This window comes from Nelumbo lutea, chromosome 3, assembly GCF_056320005.1.
Source record: "Nelumbo lutea isolate HS-2025 chromosome 3, American lotus-T2T, whole genome shotgun sequence".
Taxonomy (NCBI): domain Eukaryota; kingdom Viridiplantae; phylum Streptophyta; class Magnoliopsida; order Proteales; family Nelumbonaceae; genus Nelumbo; species Nelumbo lutea.
Window position 1 is genome coordinate 92682782 of NC_142686.1, and position 20380 is coordinate 92703161.

Here is a 20380-nt window from a genome sequence, read left to right on the forward strand (position 1 = left end):
GTCACTTTCTTTGAGGGGATACCCTATTATCCTCGAGTTGCCCCTCAAGGGGAGAGTAGTGAGAGTGGGGGTTTGAGTTCTTGTCTTCAGGGGGAGAGTAGTGAGAGTGGGGCAGTTCCTTTACCTATTCCATTGGGTGATGATAATTGCAATGGTGAAGGTGGTCAGAGGGATCAGGAGTTAAGGGTTTATCACAGGCGGTGCAGGCAAGATTGATCCTGATCATCAGCAGTCCAGACCAGCTCCAATCTCATCTGCAGCTCCAGGTCTAGATACTTCAGTCCCAGAGCCCACAGAGACTTCCCCTACAGATGATCTTGACCTTCCAATTGCAGTCCGTGAAGGGAAACGACATTGTACCACATCCACAGCCCACTGTATTTCCCATTTTTTATCCTATGATCGCCTATCTCCTACCTACAGGTCCTACCTTAGCTCCATTTCCAATGTCTCTATTCCAAGAACAGTGCAAGAAGCCCTATCCATCCCTGAATGGAAAGATGCAATGCAAGTTAAGATGGATGCTCTGTTGAAGAACAACACCTGGGAGGTAGTTGATTTTCCAAAAGGAAAGAAACCAGTTGGATGCAGATGGGTATTTACGGTGAAGCATAATGTAGAAGGATCTATTGAGAGGTATAAAGTTCGGTTAGTTGCAAGAGGGTTTACACAGACTTATGGCATAGATTACTTAGAGACATTTGCACCGGTAGCCAAGATGACTACTATTCGAGTTCTCTTGTCCCTTGCAGCAAGTCACACTTGGCCTTTATACCAAATGGACGTGAAAAATGCCTTTCTGAATGGAGATCTGCAGGAAGAAGTTTACATGCATTTGCCTCCTGGATTCTATGATGCAGAAGTAGGTAAGAAGGTTTTCCGGCTCAACAAGGCTTTGTATGGTTTGAAACAGTCACCTAGGGCTTGGTTCGATAGATTCAGACTAGCACTTGTGAAGTTTGGATATGTATAGGCCCAGTCAGATCATACCCTATTCATCAAGAGGGTGGAGTCCTCTTTGACACTGTTGGCAGTATATGTTGATGATATTGTGGTCACAGGGAATGATAGCCATGAAATTGAGTCTCTTAAACAACTTCTTCACCAAGAATTTGAGGTGAGGGACCTTGGTGTACTCCGGTATTTTTTGGGTGTTGAGGTTGCTAGATCCAAACAGGGGATCTTTATATCTCAGAGGAAATATGTCCTAGACCTGTTGGCAGAAACTAGAAAGTTAGGTGTCAAGCCTGCAGATACACCAATTGAACAGAATCACAGGATTAGTGCCGAGAGTGGGGAGCTTCTTGAAGACAAAGTTATGTTCCAGCAACTGGTAGGAAAGCTCCTATATCTCTGCCTCACTCGGCCAGATATTACTTATGTTGTTAGTGTTGTCAGCTAGTACATGCATTCTCCTAGAACCACACATCTTCTTGCGGCAGAAAGAATCTTAGCTTACTTGAAGAGATGCCCAGGTAGGGGTATACTTTTCAAGAACAACAATTACATGAAGGTGGAAGTTTATACTGATGCAGATTGGGCTGGGAGTGTTGATGACAGAAGGTCTACCTCGGGATATTGTGCCCTTGTGGGAGGAAACATTGTCTCATGGAGAAGTAAGAAACAAAGTGTTGTTTCCCGGTCAAGTGCTGAAGTAGAATACAGGTCCATAGCCAATGGAGTGGCTGAAATCCTATGGATAAGATCTCTACTTGAGGAGTTGGGTATTGAGTATGAGAAGCCCCTGATGTTGTACTGTGATAATCAAGTCGCCATTAATATAGCACATAATCCAATACAGCATGACAGAACCAAACACATTGAAGTTGACCGCCATTTTGTGCGAGAGAGGGTCTCATCTCAAGAAGTATGTCTCCCTTACATCACATCCAGTATGCAACTAACAGACATTCTTACTAAAGCCATATCAAAAAAGAAGCTAGAGGCAGATCCATCCAAGTTGGGAATGATGAACATTGATGTGGGCCCCACAGCTGTGGTCCCACTCTGTCCGTAGGGTAGAATGTATCTAGTTACAGCTGTGGTTATTTTGCTGTTCTGTTATTTCTAGTTTCAGTTTTATATTGTTTGTTATTTGTTAGCAGTTATGATGTAAACACTAAGGGCAGATATGTCCTTTCATGTAACTAGCATAACCTATATATATTAACTTAAAGTAGCGGCGGCAGAATATTGACATTCTGTTCTTCTCCTCAAAATCTGTGTTCTATTGCTCTTCCATCACTCTTTCTTCTACATCTTCTTCACTTTCCCTTCTCATCGAACCTGAAATCTCTTAGTGATCAAAACTGAATAGCAGTCTTGAAAACCTACAATAATAAAGAGAAAGTTTGAGTAGAATGAGAGAAAAAGTAAGAGAGAGAAGGAAGAATAAGGAGAAGGAAAAGGAGGGAGAGTTGGGGAAAAAAAAGTGGTGGGAGAAGAGAGAGGGGAATGAGAGAAGAAAAGAAATTGGGATGAAACAACTACTATTAAGGTTCTATTGCTGAAAACAAAATTGGGGAAGAAGGAGAAAGGAGAAAGAAAGAAAAGATACTGAGAGAGAGAGAGTGACGGAGACAGTTGTAAGGTACAGTTGCAGATTGGAGAGAAGAGAGAACGAAGAGTTAGGAGGAGGAGGAGAAGAAATACAAAGGAGCAGACTAGTGGCTGACCTTTCTTCAGTCAGTGGATAGAAACAAAGATGGGAGATGGATGAGATGCAGCTGCTTTGGATCAATTACTGAATTGGGCAGAGGTGTTGGACTGAGCCTTTACTGTGATAACAAACTGATGCAGCACCACCTGTTGGAACAAAAGAGGAAGAAGAGAAGCAGCAAAGGACAGAGAAGACAAGTCAAAGAAGAGAAGAATTTAAACTTATTTCACATTTCTCTTTAGCTGACTTGTGGAGAAACTGGTGAGTGGTTGCAAACTCCTCTTCTGCTAAGAACAAACTGGTAGTTGCTTGGAAGGCTCCTGTAGAAGGCTTCATCAAGCTAAACTTTGATAGTAGCAGCCTTGGCAATCCCAGGCCTTCTGGCATTGGAGGTGTGTTTAGGAATGCGGAGGGTCAGGGTGTCGCCTTGTTTTCAGACCCAATCGGAATGGGTGATGTGGTTAATGGAGAAGTCCAAGTGGTTTTCCAAGGGGCACAACTGGCAAAAGATTTAAACTTTACAAGTTTGGTCATTGAAGGAGACTCTAAACTGGTAATTTGGTGGCTGAAAGAACCGGAGACTGTAGTATGGTCATATAGGGGGGTGATGAGAAGATTTAGGTGGCTAACCTCCAATTTAACAGTTACTGCTAATGGGTTGGCAGATCTTTTAGCAAAGCAAAGGGTGCATAGGGATCATTTATTCTGGGTCAGTTGCAATTTTGCTTTGTTTCTGAGGCAGCATCTTGTGCCTCTCTTTGGGAACTCTATCATGTACCATATGTTGGCTCATATTATTTATTCTTAATAAATCACTTTATTACTAAGAAATTTTACAATTACCCTATACTAATGTCATAAATAAGCATGAATTCTGTGTGGTGCATAGGTCTCAAAGTGAGCTACATCACTTCCATCAAAAGAGCCAACGGTATTTCTTTATAAATGTTACGGCAAGAGCTTCAGCCACCAAGTTGTAAATTTTTGCCATTTGGTTTTATGGGTTTTAGTATGGGATCTTTGATAATGAATTTTATTTTATTCTTGGATTTATTTCCTCTACGGGTGATGTCTTATCACCTTCCTATTGTATTCTTTTTCCTTTTCTAATGAATTTTATTTTATTCTTCAAAAAAAAAAAAAAGCTTCAACCACCAAGATGAAAAGGAAAGAGTAGCATCCTACCCAAGGCCCCCCAAGCATCTAAAGAAATCTTCAGAAAATCTATAACATCCATAACACCAATAAGTGAACAGATAAAACACATCCCACCATCCACCGCCTTCCATCTTGACCCATACCCTAAATCCCTAAGTTGCCCAGACACAGATATGGACACAGACATGGGTATGGGAAACAGGGATACAGCTCTCCATTTCTTAACATCATAGACAAAAATACAGGACTTTACAGATGGATATAGGGAACAAGGATATGGCTCTCCATTTCACCACCTTCAGAAGCTTAGAATCAAGGACTTAGAGATCCCTTAACTCCCCAGCTCCTGCCTGGATTTATTGGGAGATGAGAGTAGAATCAGAAACTGAATCTCATCCACTCCCTTCTTGAAACTAAGAACGATCCTTATCAAATTAGCCTTGAAAAATCCCTCAACCTGCTTTGAAGAAACTCATGTTGAAACAATCCATCCCAAAGCTTGTTTTTCATCCATGCCCCTAGAGTCTGTGTATCCATGCCAGACACACACTGGACTCAGACACTCCGTAGATCCCAGAGCTTCTTTTGACATTTTTTTTTCTTTTCCTCCTACCTTACTCGATACGAATGAACAGATATGGTACACAATGAACGCCACTTATTCCTATAAAATGTTATTACGTAACAAAAATCATCTTTCCAGCCATGAAGTTGAACTTGAATCTTCTAATTTGTTACATGGGAAACAAAGATAATGATTGAATAAGATTGCATGAGAATAGGTGCTTTGGGAAACCATATGGATAATGCCTAAAAATTTATTAAAAAAAATCAACATTAGAATAAATTTTAAAAAGAAATCAGAAGGGAAAATAAACTAGAAGAATCTAGAATGAGATATCATAGAAAAGTTAAAATTCAATAGAACCATTTCCCAGTTTCACAATGGAAGAGAAATTTGGGTTAACTTCCATTTGTTCATTAGATAGGTTATCAAATCCTAGTTTACTAAATATAAGGAAAATTGTTAGAGAAATATACTTACTCCACAAGTCCATCATACAATTTACACTGTCCAATAAGGCCAGGTCCTCCAATTCTTGGGTGCTGAGATTTGTCAACAGAGTGCAGTTAGTGGTTTGAACTTTGAAGAAGCCATTATACCAACTGTAAGAGAACATAATAGCATTCGCATGCATAACTTACTTCACTAGACATTAACTTCTGACTGTATAAAAATAGACATAATATAGTCACCAATCTTCATTGAACAATCAAACCTGCCATGACAAAATAGACTTCATGGCAACTAAAATTTGTACTTTGAAGAATTTTTATTGCATGTTATCTACTTATTGATAGTCACCATCTATCAAAACAAATGCATGGAAGCAAACAACCTCAGCCCTACAGTTTTTTTAGCCCAAAAATTTACTCCCAGTGGAGGGGTGACCACCAAAAATTTTATTAAGATTATGGAAAAAATCTATGAGGGGGGGTGGGGGACATAAAAACCTTACCCCTCTGAAAATCTATACAACTTAGGGTTCAGCTCATAAATATACAAAAGAGTCTGACACCTAACCAGAAATCAAGAAGTCCTAAGGTAGGGAAGACCAATCCTGTCCGCATAATGATATTAACAATCACCAAGAGTAAAACACTGTGAGAATCAATAACAGTAGAGGTGCAAGTGTCACAAGCTATGTTTGCTAGAGCATCAGCTAAACGATTTCCTTCCCTAAAGGTATGATGAAAAGTAATGTCTAGGGAAAAGCAAGTCTCCTTCATCTCAAGCTTCCAGTACCATAGTAAATGAGGTAAGGAGGAAGCATTCTGAAAAAACTGCACAAAACCATAGAATCAACAAAAACTTGCACTTTTTGAAGAACCAGCTATTTCGCCAATAAAAGCCCTTCTTCAGTGCAAAGGCTTTGGATATTAAATTATTTACCACACCATAGAATTAGTAAAAGCCGGCAATAAAATTTTCACATTTATATCTAATGGCAACCCCCCCACCGCCACCACCACCATTTCCAGGGTTACCACAGGAAGCACCATCTGTATTAAGTTTAAAATAACCCTCTGAGGGAGGCTCTCAACAAAAACTAACCGAACCCTACTACATTTTGGCCCCTGAATTGGGTTTCCTTAACAGTTAAGCGCCAGGTCTTGGGAAGTAGAGTGAGGAATTTCCAGAAGCCACTTCTTAACCTGGAAAATAACAAATTCAGAACAAGAGACTCTCTTGTCCCATCTCCTTCTATTTTGTTCTTTCCACACTTCCCAACAGATGATAAGGGGACAAATAGCCACCTTTGAAATCTTGAATTAATGGAATCTGAGTCAAAAATGTCAACTCCCAAGATAGTACTAAAGTAATTCCAGACTTTACAGGCTAGCACACCATGAATAAAGAGATGGTCCAGAGTTTCAGTAGAAGGGACTTTGCAACAAGCACACTTGGATGGCAAAGGAATCCTAAGCCGCTGAAAAAGAGATTTTAGTTAGAACTCTTTTATTCCAAATCCACTGATAGATATCCATAGGAGGGCTCCTTTGTATAATTTCCCAAGCCGAATGAGTGGTGAATAAAAGAAAAATTTATTCACAAAGAGGGGGGAATACAAGAAGGTGATAAGGAATCACCCACAAACAAGACAATGGCAACAAGCCAGAAATATCCAACAAAACCTGAAACTAAAACAAAACCAAAAAAATTCAGACAGAAACCAACCCCCCCCCCCCCGCGCTCACCTTCCCAGGGACCAAAAACTAACACATCCCAAACCGGAGACACCTTCACAAGGAACAAGACTCAGCCCAACCCCCTTTCAATCTATTGAACACCTTCAAAACTGGCATGGATCTACTAACTTTAGGTGTCTAAATCTTTTAACCATGTTGAGAGGACACTCACAATTCTTCCTTTCTCCATGAAAATCACTAATCCTTCAAGCTCTAAGGTCACATTCTTCTCAAATACTTGCTCGGCTACCAAATTATCTCCCTCTTTTTGCATAGGCCTTACTTCACTCTAGAGTCTGTCATTCTTCTCCACCTCTGACCCTAGATAATCTTTCAATAGAGCTTGAAAAGTCCTTCTCGCTATTCTTCAAGACCCCCCCCAAAGCTTTTACATACTCCAGCCTCTTTGTTAATAACTTTGTCTAGGTCAGCTTTCCTTTGAACTTCATGGGTCTCATCCAACATGATTTCTTCTTCCTCCTCTTCATTCTCCATCCAACATGTCCTTTTCCTTTGGTAGACCTTTGCTTTGTTAACTTTATTCCCTTCCCCTTATTTTCCAAATCCATCCTCTTCTTTCTCCTTCCCCAAGCAATCATCATTATCACTTACTACCTTCCTTGAGCTCCTTTTTTGAAATCACTTCTCAATTGTTGAAAATCTTCGCTTACGTGCAAAACTTGTGTCCCGCTAGCAATATTTTAAAACGTAGAGGTGTGAGGCATAAACTTCCCAAACCATAGTTTTCAAGGCGTCTAGGCGATTCTGGGAGACACTGGGGTGCCTAGGTGTCACCTAGGCGAAAAAAAATTTATAATATAAAAAACTGACTTTTGGCTAGTTTCCTAGTTTTTTATATACCATTCAGTATGTTCATTTTATTAAGAACATTAAATTTCCTCTAAAAATGTGGCAAATTATCACATTTAAAAGATAAAAATATTTTACATATATTAATTTCATTATTTTCAAAAATAATACTACTATAATAAGTATTCAATAGAGTAAATTCATATTAATTAGCAGCTAAAGAAGGTTATTAACTTTATATGATAAATATTCAAGATACAAAGTAAAATAGAAAAAAAAAACAAGGATGGAGTTTTTGTTTTATTTAATTAGAGAGAGAATAGAAAAAAATAACTTTATTATTCTATTCTCTCTTTCCTCTTTCTTTTCTTTTCTTTCTTTCTTTCTTTTTCTCTCCTCAAAACCCTTCAATCTTTTAAATAATTTCAATAGTAAAACATTAAAACAAAGTATAATTGATATATATAGCATATAATAAAACGTATTAACACAAACATTAATAAGATACAACAATATAAATGATATTATAAAAGGCGCCTGCCTTGTCATTTTTGTTCCCTAGGCGGGCACCTAGTTGCTGAAAGTTAAGGAGTTTGGGCGAGGCACCCAGCCAAGGGCACCTAGTCGCCTAGGTGACGCCTTGACAACTATGTCATAAGGAGGAGGGGGAGGAGAACGAAGAGAAAGGAGGATCTCATTTTTCTTTATTTTTTATAAAAAAAATTATATTAAGAAGAATGAAGATGCAAAACACTAACTAAAAGGGGCTGGATGCTCGCTCTCTAGAGCAGAGCAAGACCCCCCCTCCCAGAACAAAAACAAAAAAACAACAACAACAACAACAAAAACAAATTGGACTACATTCATAAGGGGCTAGAGAGGTTTGGGGGGGCCCAAGAGGGTCTGGGGGCTCCACCCTATCTCACTTCCCCCTTATATTTCCTTCCCTTCTCTTTTCCTTTCTTTCATTTCTTTCTTTTATCTTTTTCTCTTTTGGTTCTTTCTTTCTTTCTTTTCTTTCCTTTCCCTTTTGTAGTTTCTTGTGATGATTGAGAGAGAGAGAGAGATAGGTACGGACAATAGAAAGGAAAGGCCAAAAAACTCAGTACTGGCAGCCGCCAGTTTTCTATTTATATTAATCTCTATAAAAAGGCAAAATTACAAGTATGCCCCTGGCGGCATATCCTAGAATAAGAACAATAGGAAAAGAAAAAAAGAAAGGACTAGTAAAGTAACTGAAACTGCCCCACTAACATCAATTACAATGAACACTCAAGCCTTACAACACTCCCCCTCAAGTTGGGCTGAAGATGTCTATCATGCCCAACTTGTCACATAGCTCATTGTGCCTTGAACACGTAAGTCCTTTTGTGAGGACATCAGCAAGTTGTTCCTTGGTGTTGACATAAGGGATACAAATTTCCCTTTTTTCCAATTTCTCTCTTATTAAGTGCTTATCCACCTCAATATGCTTAGTCCTCTCATGTAGGACCAGGTTGCTGGCGATGTTTATTGCAGCCTTGTTGTCACAATAAAGAGACATAGGGTTATGAACAGCAACTCCAAGCTCACCTAGGAGGTTCTTTAGCCAAAGGACTTCAGCCACCCCATGTGCCATAGCTCTATACTCAGCTTCTGCACTTGATCTTGCTACCACACTTTGCTTCTTGCTCTTCCAGGTCACCAGATTTCCTCCCACAAATGTGCAATACCCACTAGTGGACTTTCTATCATCCACTGCTCCTGCCCAATCAGCATCTATAAAGACTTCCACCTTCAGGTGATTGTGTTTACTGAATAGTAGGCTTGTTCATGGATGTTTCTTCAGGTATCTAAGGACTCTCTCTGCTGCCTCCATGTGTGGCTTCTTAGGAGAATGCATAAACTGGCTCAGAACTCCAACTGAATAGACAATATTTGAACGGGTCATGGAGAAATAAATCAGCTTTCCCACTAACTTTTGGAACTGCTTTACATCTTTCAGAGGTTCACCAATACAGTCACCTAGCTTGTGGTTGGTAAATCTTGGCATAATGCCTTTGCTCAGAGTAGGTACTTCTGGCCTGTTCCCAGATCTCACTAGCAGTGTCTGCCCACATAAAATTCTTCTTCACATCAGGTTCCATAGCTGCAAAGAGCCAAGACATCACCATACTGTTTTCTTGGTTCCACCTATCATGTTCAGTTGTATCACCCTTAGGTTATTTCACCCTTCCATTGATGTAACCGGCCTTACCCCTTGCTGTTACATAGAGTTTTACACTCTTAGCCCACTCCAGGTAGTTCAGACCATTCAAGGGGGTGATTGGCATGGGAAAGACCATGGTTTCACCACCCATACCTGCTGTATTGCGGGTTGAGGTGTTCCCCAGTGAGGTCAGTTCCTGACTTGCCATTGGAAATTATTACCAACCAGTCCAAATGCCACCTAACAGCACAGCCGCCACAACTGGAATGTGGCAACTCAGGGTTTACTCCTATGGATGTGAGCAACAAGCTATTCAATACTGCTGAGAGCACAAGAACTATTGCTGAGAATGAGAAATCAGTCACTACAACGTCCAAACAGAACAATAAAGAGTCCAGTCATCGGTTCAGCACCACAAATACAGACATTACTGTCAGTCCGAATGTGGTTCTCCCACTCTAACCATCCAATTATAACAACTAGTAATCATATAATCAAGGCCTAAGCCCTACGCACCATTGGATAAAGGAGACTGAGAGAAACTGAAACTAAAAAACACCTGTTCAACACTAGATCAGAACCTGCTAGGGTTTCATTGCACCATCAACTCCCTCCTTCGATTAGGGTTTCAGAAGACCAGTACCATCCCACGGCAAGACACAGCTAGGGTTTTCAGCAACTGTCGCATGAGTCCACTAGGGTTTCAGCAGAAGTACAGCCGCTGACTAGGGTTTCTGCAAGCACAGTGGGTTTCTGCAAACACAGTCGCACTAGAGAGAACAGTGGGTTTCTGTAACAGTCGCCAAAGAGAGCTAAAAAACACAAGCCGCCACTAGGTTTTTTTTTCCTTTTCTCCTTTTCCTTCTGAAACAAAAGTAGTCACGTCCAATCCCCTTCGGAAAGACTGATGCTAGGATCGTAGGTCTTATCCAGCCCAGAAATTCCGCTCTGATACCATGTAGTTTCTTGTGATGAGTGAGAGAGAGAGAGAGAGAGAGAGAGAGAAAGAGATAGGTACGGATGATAGAAAGGAAAGGCCAAAAAACTCAGTACTGGCAGCCGCCAGTTTTCTATTTATATTAATCTTTATAAAAAGGCAAAATTACAAGTATGCCCTTGGTGGCATATCATAGAATAAGAACAATAGAAAAAGAAAAAAAGAAAGGACTAGTAAAGTGACTGAAACTGTCCCACTAACATCAATTACAATGAACACTCAAGCCTTACAACACCATTCTTTTCCTTTTCTTTCCTTTTTCTCTTTCTTTTTTTATCTTTGTTGTCTTTTTGTATGAGGTGTGTGTGAGGCACATGAGGTGTGCGCCTCTAGCATGCCTCATGAAAGAGGCGTATGAGGCGTACACCTCTTCAACCACTTCCTCTTCGTTCTCCTCTTCATATGCTTCCTGAAGATACTCTGTCAAAAACCCACAGTCTCCCATCTAGATGTCTTCGTCTATCATTGCCACTTCCTTACTGGTCATGTGCTCCCTTAAGAACCCATGTGCCTCCCCCATAACTGAACTATTTTTTCTCATTTGGCCCAACCTTTTTTCCCAACCCATTAACTTTGGGCTTCACCGTAACAAGCCCAATCGAGCCAAATAACTTTTCCCTGCATGGTCCCTTGCATTATCACCTTCATTAGTTTAAACCAGGTCCACAATCCGATTCAACCCAACTCTTTCCTTTCCACTTCTCTATTAGGCTTCTCCACCGAGGCTTGAATCTTATGCACATGCTTACATGCATTAACTCCACCTATCAGCATTTGAACACAGGATTTTTCAATGGTTGCCCCTTTCCAAATCCCAAGTCAAGAAACCTTCTACCTGCTATGTTCCTTTTACATTCTCCAATCTTAAAATCCATGTAAGCAATCCCTCTTAGTCCCTTTATCTTCCTTCCTGCAAGCTTCCTTCCACAGGGAAGCTTTCAATGGAGGTTGCTAAACCACCCAGAGAAGAGAAGATTATCAGTCAGCACTTCCACCTCCCTACAAATGTCTTCCGGCTTAACTCCATTGATAAGTATAGCTGCTAAGTACAAATCAACAGTGAGGTATCCTAATAAACCCTCCACAAATTAACGCAACGAGCATGAACACTTCTTGCTTCCAAAGATGGAAAGGAAGTCCAGCCAAACAAACAATACACAGTGACTTTCAATTGGCCAAAGTGGACTTGATCAAAGTTATGCTTACACCTTTTTCCCGTATTTTTGCAAGACGGGTCCAAAAATCACCACTCCTCAAATTGCCTCTGTTGAAACTGAAGAGAGGAGAGGAGACTTGTGTGTCTCGGCAATGAGGGTTCTGAGAAGAGTTTTCGAACAGTCTCTATCTCAGCCCTCTAACACTGTTTTATTAGATATTTTTGAGTAATTACAAGGAGGCCCTTAGTTGGGCAGAATTTACAAAGAACTTCAAAAAAATAACTTAACATTGGCAGGATGGGCCCAAAATAACAAGAAGAATAAACAACCTATGGGCTATTCGGCCCATCTTCTCTTTACTCCCCCTCATGCTGAGCATAGATGTCAATCATGCCAAGCTTGCTGGTATCATGCTGAAGTTTTGCCTTGGGAATGCCTTTGGTAAGAAAATCTGCCAACTGTCCTTCAGATGCGATGAAAGGAAGACACACTTCACCCGAAAAGACCCTTTCCCTAATGAAGTGTCGATCAACTTCAATATGCTTGGTTCTATCATGTTGCACTGGGTTGTGAGCAATGTTGATGGCAGCCTGATTATCACAGTATAACATCATTGGCTTGTCATATTCAACTCCAAGTTCTTCCATCAAAGATTTTAGCCATAATAATTTAGAAACCCCATGTGCCATGGCCCTGTATTCTGCTTTAACAGAAGATAGAGCAACAACCGATTGTTTCTTGCTTCTCCAAGAAACAACATTACCAGCTACCAAGCTGCAATACCCAGATGTAGATCTTCTGTCATCAATGTTCCCGGCCCAGTCAGCATCGGTGTAAGCTTCAAGTTTCATATGACCATGCTTGGCACACAGAATACCCTTTCTTGGGGAGCCCTTCAAATAACTTAGGATTCTCTCTACAGCTGCCAAATGAGTGTCTCGAGGAGCATGCATGAATTGGCTAATGCAACTGACTGCATATGCAATATCTGGCCGAGTCATGCATAGATACAAAAGTTTCCCAAGAAGTCTCTAAAAGATTCCTTTGTCTTCTAACAATGTCCCTTCTTAGGCTGAGAATTTATGACTCATATCAATAGGAGTAGCAACTGGTCTAGCACCCATCTTTCCAGTTTCAGAGAGCAAGTCAAGAACATACTTTCTTTGGGAGATAAGAATCCCATCCTTGGATCGAGCCACTTCTTTGCCAAGAAAGTATCTCAATTCCCCCAAATCTTTAATCTCAAACTCTATATGGAGAAAAGATTTTAGATCTTGAATTCCTGAGGCATCATTACCCGTCACTACAATATCATCTACATACACAATGAGGTATACTGCCAGAGGTCCACTCCTCTTCACAAAAAGAGTATGATCGGACTGTGTCTGCACATAACCAAAGTTAACAAGTGTTGTTCTAAATCTCTCAAACCATGCTCTAGGGGACTGTTTTAGTCCATAAAGAGATTTCTTCAGCCTACATACCTTCCCTTTTATATCAGTTCCATACATCCCTGGAGGAAGAGACATGTAAACCTCCTCATGTAATTCACCATTCAGAAATGCATTCTTCACATCCAATTGATAAAGGGGCCAGTCAAAGTGAGCAGCTAAAGATAGAAGAACCCTCACAGATGTCATCTTGGCAACAGGTGCAAAAGTCTCTAAATAATCAATCCCATATGTCTGTGTATAGCCTTTTGCAACCAGCCTGGCCATGTACCTTTCTATGGTACCATCAGCTCTGAATTTGATAGTAAAGACCCACTTGCAACCAACAGGATCCTTCCCTTCAGGCAAATCCATCACTTCCCATGTGTCATTCTTGTGTAGGGCATCTAATTCAGATTTCATAGCATCCCTCCATTCTGGAATCTTAAGAGCTTCTGACACAGACCTGGGAATAGGATGAGAAGCAACAGAAGAGAGAGGCAAAATATGAAGGTGAAAGCAAACTATAAGAAAGGTGCTTGGAAATGCAGTGTGCAATGCACTTTCGTTTTCCTTTTCTAACAGCAATGGGAATATCAAGGTCAGGAAAGGATGAATCCAAAGGTGTTGAACCAGTACCTGTTGTCTCTTCTGTGACTGGAAGTGTAGGAGGCTCATGTGTTGTAGGAGAAACAACCTGCACATTTCTAGATCTTTGCCTTTGATACACCTTGGGATTGAGGACAGGACGAGGAGGTAGGGTACCAGGACAAGGAGAATGGAACGACTGATCCAACCTTGATTCATTTGAGGGAGAGGCAGACACATCAAGGGACTCAACAGGGACAGGAAGAGGAAGAGCAAACACCTGTGTCAAATTCTCCCCCTGTGGACAATGTCCTTCTGGAGAGGAACCATAAAAAGGGGAAGACTCATCAAAGGTGACATCCATTGAGACATACCGATTGCCAGACTTTGGATCAAAACAGCAATAACCCTTCTGTTTGGGGAATAACCAAGGAAGATACACTTTTGGGCTTTGGGTTCAAATTTATGCCTTTGGACACTTGGAACATGTACATAACAGGTGCAGCCAAAGACACGAATAGGAATAGGAAAAAGATATTTATCCGGATGAAGAAGAGTGAAGGGATGACAGTGTAATTTTCTTGCATCCACTTCTCGTAGGATGGATCATCTTCTAGGGGAGCCTTCTTACTCCCGGAAATGAACCCCCACTTTCCTCTACTACAAACATGAATCTTTACTGATTGTGACCATGCCAGATAATTAGTTCCATCTAGCTTAACTGTGGTCACAGTCAATAAGGAATCACTTGGAGTCCCCTGACCCAGTCCATATTCAGCACTGCTTTTGTTTTCAACCTCTGAGGAGTACATCATGTAAACACTCCAAATATGATTTCAGATGACTTCTACAAGTATGCTGGATAAGAACAAGCAATGACTGAGTTCAGCCGACCACAAGGAGACAACACACTGAGTTCAGCCGACCACAAGGAGGCAACAAACTGAGTTCAGGCTTCGAGAAGAAATCAGAAACTCCTAGGCACTGTGCACTTAGCCGAAGTACCTTTTCAAGGTTGTACACTCAGCCAAGAAGAGTAAGTACCAATCGGTATTGCTGAATAGGCCTTTTCACAAACACAGTGTGGGCAATAAAGACAACCCCACTGTCAAAGAAGAGAAAAGACCCCAAAAACTATTCGTACAGCCCTCTAAAAACAGTCGAACAAGAGTAACAATACACAGCCTTGTTACAAGGATGTTTCAGCAGGTTTTAACAGTCCAAGAAGAAGAGAAAAACAGCCCAGAAATTTCTGGGTTAAACCAGATTTAATGCAGTTGAAGGTAGAACAGAACAGCTAGGATTTTCGAATACTTCAACAGTCCAAACACAGTCGAAGGTAATGCAAAACAGAACCAGAAAAACTGAGCACAACTTACAGTTCGAGCTTCAGCAGTCCAAACACAGTCGAGCTTCAAAAACAGAACCGAGCTGTTCCCCTTCCCTTTTTTTCTTCTTCTTTGATTCTTCCTGGTCACCGAACCCCTTCTCCAAGAGATTCTAGTCTTGGGTTTGTCCAATGACCTCCAAGAATCAGGCAGTACGTGACTAAGCCTCCAACCCTAGGACGTTCAAGTTCAGATATGCTCTGATACCATGTTGAAACTGAAGAGAAGAGAGGAGACTTGTGTGTTTCGGCAATGAGGGTTCTGAGAAGAGTTTTCGAACAGTCTCTATCTCAGCCCTCTAACACTGTTTTATTAGATATTTTTGAGTAATTACAAGGAGGCCCTTAGTTGGGCAGAATTTACAAAGAACTTAAAAAAAATAACTTAATATTGACAGGATGGGCCCAAAATAACAAGAAGAATAAACAACCTATGGGCCATTCGGCCCATCTTCTCTACAGCCTCCCAGAGGAAGGCCTAGGTATTTCATAGGCAAACACTAGCATAGCACTCTAGCACCTATGCTATTGCACCTAATTCATTTTCCTCCAAATTTACCCCAACTTCAAAATTTATTCTTAAGTTCAGCAAAGATGCAAACAACTTATGCAACAATCTCAAAATCCTCATGTGTCTTAATTATTCCCATCTCAAAAGATTATTATCTCATTAACGAGTTGGAAGTGAGTAACCACAACATTACTCCTCCGGTCCTCCCAGTTGCCCAGCCCCTAAACAACCCCTCCCTATCAACTCTAGAGATCAACCTGCTAACCACATTTGCATTAGAGTGAAAAGAAAGGGAAATAGTGGGTCCACTTGTCTAAGACCTCAATAAGCAGGGAAAAAATCCCACACTACACTGACCAAGACAAAAAAAATGACAAGTTTGTAAACAACGAGAAATCTATTTGCAACATTTTCCCCCAAATCCACATTCCTAATTAACTCTATTAAAAAAGACCAATTCATACATTCAACTTACACACAACTCCTCTGCCTCCAGACCTCTTTTTTTCCTCCACACATTCATTGGCAATCAAAAGTTTTTTGATCATTGACAATCAAAAGTGGATCAACAATTAGCCTATCATGAATAAAGCTCCTTGATTTTGAGTAGAAATGGAAGGAATTACACTCTTGAGTCTCAAGGAAAGTACTTTAGCAATTTTTTTATAAATACTAGTCACCAAACTGATTGGCCTAAACTCCCTTAGGCTTGCAGCCTCAGGCTTTTTTCGCATCAAAGCTAGAAAAGTAGCATTGAGTCTTGGGTTAATTATGTTCCTATCAAAGAACTCATCAAAAACCTCGACGATGTCATTTTTAATGAAATTTCAACAATCTTGGTAGAAAGCCATAGTAAATTCATCGAGGCTAGGAGACTTTGATCTATCCATTGAGAAAATAGTGTTATTTTTCTCTTCAACCTCAAATCTCTTTTCCAGCAACAACCAAGAATCCCCATCCAAAACAAGCTAATCTAAACCCTCTACTTCCACACGGTTCTCATCAGACCTTTCATAAATTGATTTAAAGTGCTCAACAAAAATATTTGCAATCTCCTCCTGGTTTGTAACCCCTTTGCCCTCTCTTACTGATTTGGAAATAAAATTCTTTTTCTTTCTCCAATTGGTCACAACATGAAAAAAAAAAAAAAAAATTGTGTTGTCACCCCCTTCTCTTATCCATCTGTACCTAGATTTCTACCTCCAACAGATTTCTTCTCTTGAGTGTTCTCCAAATCCTTTTTTAGTTTCTCACCTATGAGACTTCCCCTCCTGAAAGAGAGCTTCTGGACTCTCCTTCTTGTCCAGTAGCTAAATTTGAGCCACTATATTCTCTTTGTCCTCCTCTAATCTCCCAACATGGTCCCTATTCCATTCCTTTATTCTAGTATTTAAACTTTGCATCCTCTTGTAAAGCCTAAGCCCCTTCCATTTCACTCCAATAGATCCTCTATCCACCATTATTCCACCTTTTGAAAAAATTCAGGGTGGTTTAACCACATATTCTCGAATCTGAAGGGGTAGGACCTCCCACAACCACTTCTTGGCCTAACCTTATAGGGCAGTGGTCTAACCTTGGTTTGAGTGCACAAATTAAAAACAACAAATGGAATGCAAGATTTCATCACAAAAGGCATCCCTTATGCAGTGATTTAAAAAGAGAAGTTTGTAACTCCTGTGTGTGGCTGCCACCTTAAGGGGACATAAGGCGACCATGACAATTTTGAAGAGCAGGTTAAAAGACCTTATTTTCTTTTCTTTTCATTTCCTTTTCTAAGAAAGTACAGTATCGTGGACTAACATGTTTTTGGATCAATAACAAATAAATCAGGATTTTGTTTAAGTGCAAAATCAGAAAAACCAGAGAACTGCTAACTTAATTTCAGTTGGCTCAGAATAGGCTCATGAAACTTGGTAACTACCCATCTTGTGGTACTGCATTCAGGTTGACTATAATCGTCATAACATAGAAACATCCAATAGCTTGGAAGCCACCATATTAAATGATCTTGCTGATCTGTTATTAACGTCTGGAACTTTTGGGATAAGCAACCCAAAAAAATATGATTTATGCCAAACAGGCAAGGCACTGACACACTGTAGACTTTAGTCAATGGAAAATGCCTAGGTATTTGAGTTTAACAGAAGTATGTAAAAGGTGGTCCTGAGAGGTTTTTTTTCTTTTTCCTTTCTTTTTGGAACTTTCCCTTTTCTAGAAAGGGGAGCTCAACTCAGTAATACAACTTGAGGTGTTGTAAGGAGAAAGGATAGATATTGCAAAGTAAAAATCAAAAACAAAATCAAGTAAATTTGGGTCATAATCCATGACAAACATATGATAAATTAATTAAGTAAACCACTTTTTAGTTTTGACATATCACCTGTGGAGCTAAGGAGAGGAACTTATATGTATCCAAAGCATAACGCACTAATGTTTCATTTTCTCCAGGGTTTATTGTACATCTAGAAGCATAAAAAAAGAATATTAGTGCCAAGAATCCTGCAAACCACTCTATGATTGAGAGATCATAGTAGTTAGCCATTTATAAAGTAGGCATGTTCATTTGATTACTTAACAGAAAAGCATTAGAAAACCAACATTCATTGCATTAAACCCATCAAGATTTTACTTGAAAAAGAATATTGAATTGGCAAATAGAGTTGTTTGCAAAGGAAAAAGAAAAGGAACATAGATCCTTTTATAAGCTCTGGACTACCATGGTACTACCTTGGAGGCTTGGATGGGAAAGATCAGCAAACAGAATAAAAAACAATTCTACAAACAATTGAAAAAAATAAAAAGAAACACATTTGAACCATGATGCTTTTAGAAAACAATGGATCAATGTATAATTAAAACTTCATGGCAATTACGGATGCATAATTTTTTATTTTGTGATGGCATATAGTGTATATACCTGGTAGCAAATATCATTCTTGATACCTGTTATAAACTTATAAATATTACCTATTTTAAAGATATGACCACAGAACTTTCATCAATTAAGAAAAAAAGGAACTATAAAATGGTAAACAGCATCATGACCTAAATCAAATGTAGGGACCAATCAAACTCATCATTTGTCATTATGATAATTTGATAAAATTTTATGATCTTCCAATTATGCCAAACAAATTCTCTAGGAATTAATTTAGAAATATAGTGGTCCAAAGAATATCAATTAACAAATAATGTTAAATCCATACTTACGTGGAATACACAATGACACCACCAGGACGAACTAGCTGCACAGCTTGGTCAAACATTCTTCTTTGATACTTCCCATGGTTTCTTAAAGATTCAACTGTTTCCTGGAATTGATCAATATATGACCTGATTCCCAGTAGGACACCAAATAGATGCATATGCATATACTGAAAAGCCAACACTGTTTTTCTACAGAAAGAATGCAATGTAAAAGATATTTTTTCAATAAAAAAAAAGTTGGTTATTAACTTGGGAAAGGATGAAGAAAGGAAAGAGCAAAGGGAGAAGTGTAAGTGGCAGGGCCCCATATGATAGGCAGCTATCAACAAAAGCATCAACTACCCATGCTTACAATAAACTAAAATCGCCAGGAAAAAAGAGAAAAAAACTGAGGATTAAAAATTGAATAATAAGATGAATAAATTATCATAAGTTGTAACAGTGACTTTCAAGAAAACAACAAAAGCATGCAATATTTCTCAATTTATCCGAACCCTATATATTAAAATTTGGCAAGGATTCTTTTGGAAAAGAATTATTATCATGGGAACATCTAATTATTATCAATGCAAGGATAGCATCATTAAAAACCAAATATATCTCTTAATATCCTAACTCCTTCACTTCAAGGCTATTTAAAATAAGCTCTATCATATATTCAGATGCCATATCAAATATTACTATGACTCGTATTATTGTAATGACTATGCATCATAAAATAATTATTCAACTAAAATTGTAATGACTATGTTTCCATGCTTCGTAGCTGTTTGAAAAAACTTGTGAAATTTTCCCAATATTTAAGAGGAATTTGGAAGGTCTCCACATAAAAATTGAAAATTTCATTGATACATCCAAATATTTTAAAATATCAAGATATATTTGAAAATTTTATTCCAGGATGTTTCTGCTTCACCCTTTCGGAAATTTTCAAAATGTTTCGAGGAAACTGTGAACCATGACGGCATGAAAGCCAATCTCTATGCTTTGAGTTATCATTGCTATATGCCTATGGTAGATGGAAATTGCAAGAGAGGAGATCACTAAGGAAAACTATAAATGGAAGAAAACAAAATTTTATGGAGCCACCATCTTTGGAAAATATCTAGATGAATTAAAAGTTAACCACTTGGTGAGTTTGTGGGTTGGTCTAAACAAAGAAAGATGGCATCAGGAAACATGGTTCTAAATGTTAGTGAAATTTTGCAAATTTCTCATTTTGGTCAAGGCCATTGAAGCACCAATAAAATATTTACATTATGTCAGCCAGATTATTTTAGCCAAAATTTTGGAATTTCATCTGAAATTTCAGAACATTGTTAAAATAATATAAGATTGACAGAATAAACATATAAATGATAAAAAATAATAAAACAACTAAAGTTTAATAAAGAAATCAATCCAAAAGGACCAAAACACTGAAATTTCAACAAAAAATTCCTCATGGACAAAGGATCTGAAACATCCAAGATTTCCAAAACTTAAAAATTAAAAAACTTGTCAAAAAAGGGAGATGCTGAAAAGTGGATCAAAATTT

At 39.2% G+C, this 20380-nt stretch overlaps 1 protein-coding gene across 12 annotated transcripts in view; it reads right to left on the bottom strand.

The window, feature by feature from the left end:
- The window catches only part of LOC148866885 (NOL1/NOP2/sun family protein), a 98016-nt gene that overhangs the window by 15460 nt on the left and 62176 nt on the right, over nt 1-20380 (bottom strand). For 7 of the 12 annotated variants that reach the window (XM_088978857.1, XM_088978862.1, XM_088978860.1 and 4 more), the window contains 3 exons: nt 18847-18947; nt 18017-18098; nt 4863-4924 (listed from right to left, as the gene is read on the bottom strand). In XM_088978857.1, coding sequence (XP_088834983.1) covers nt 4863-4924; nt 18017-18098; nt 18847-18947 — 245 coding nt within the window. Of the gene's footprint in view, nt 1-4862; nt 4925-5023; nt 5098-18016; nt 18099-18846; nt 18948-20380 lie in introns of all 12 variants that reach the window. The other 5 variants (XR_016110074.1, XR_016110072.1, XR_016110071.1 and 2 more) reach the window with 1 other exon arrangement.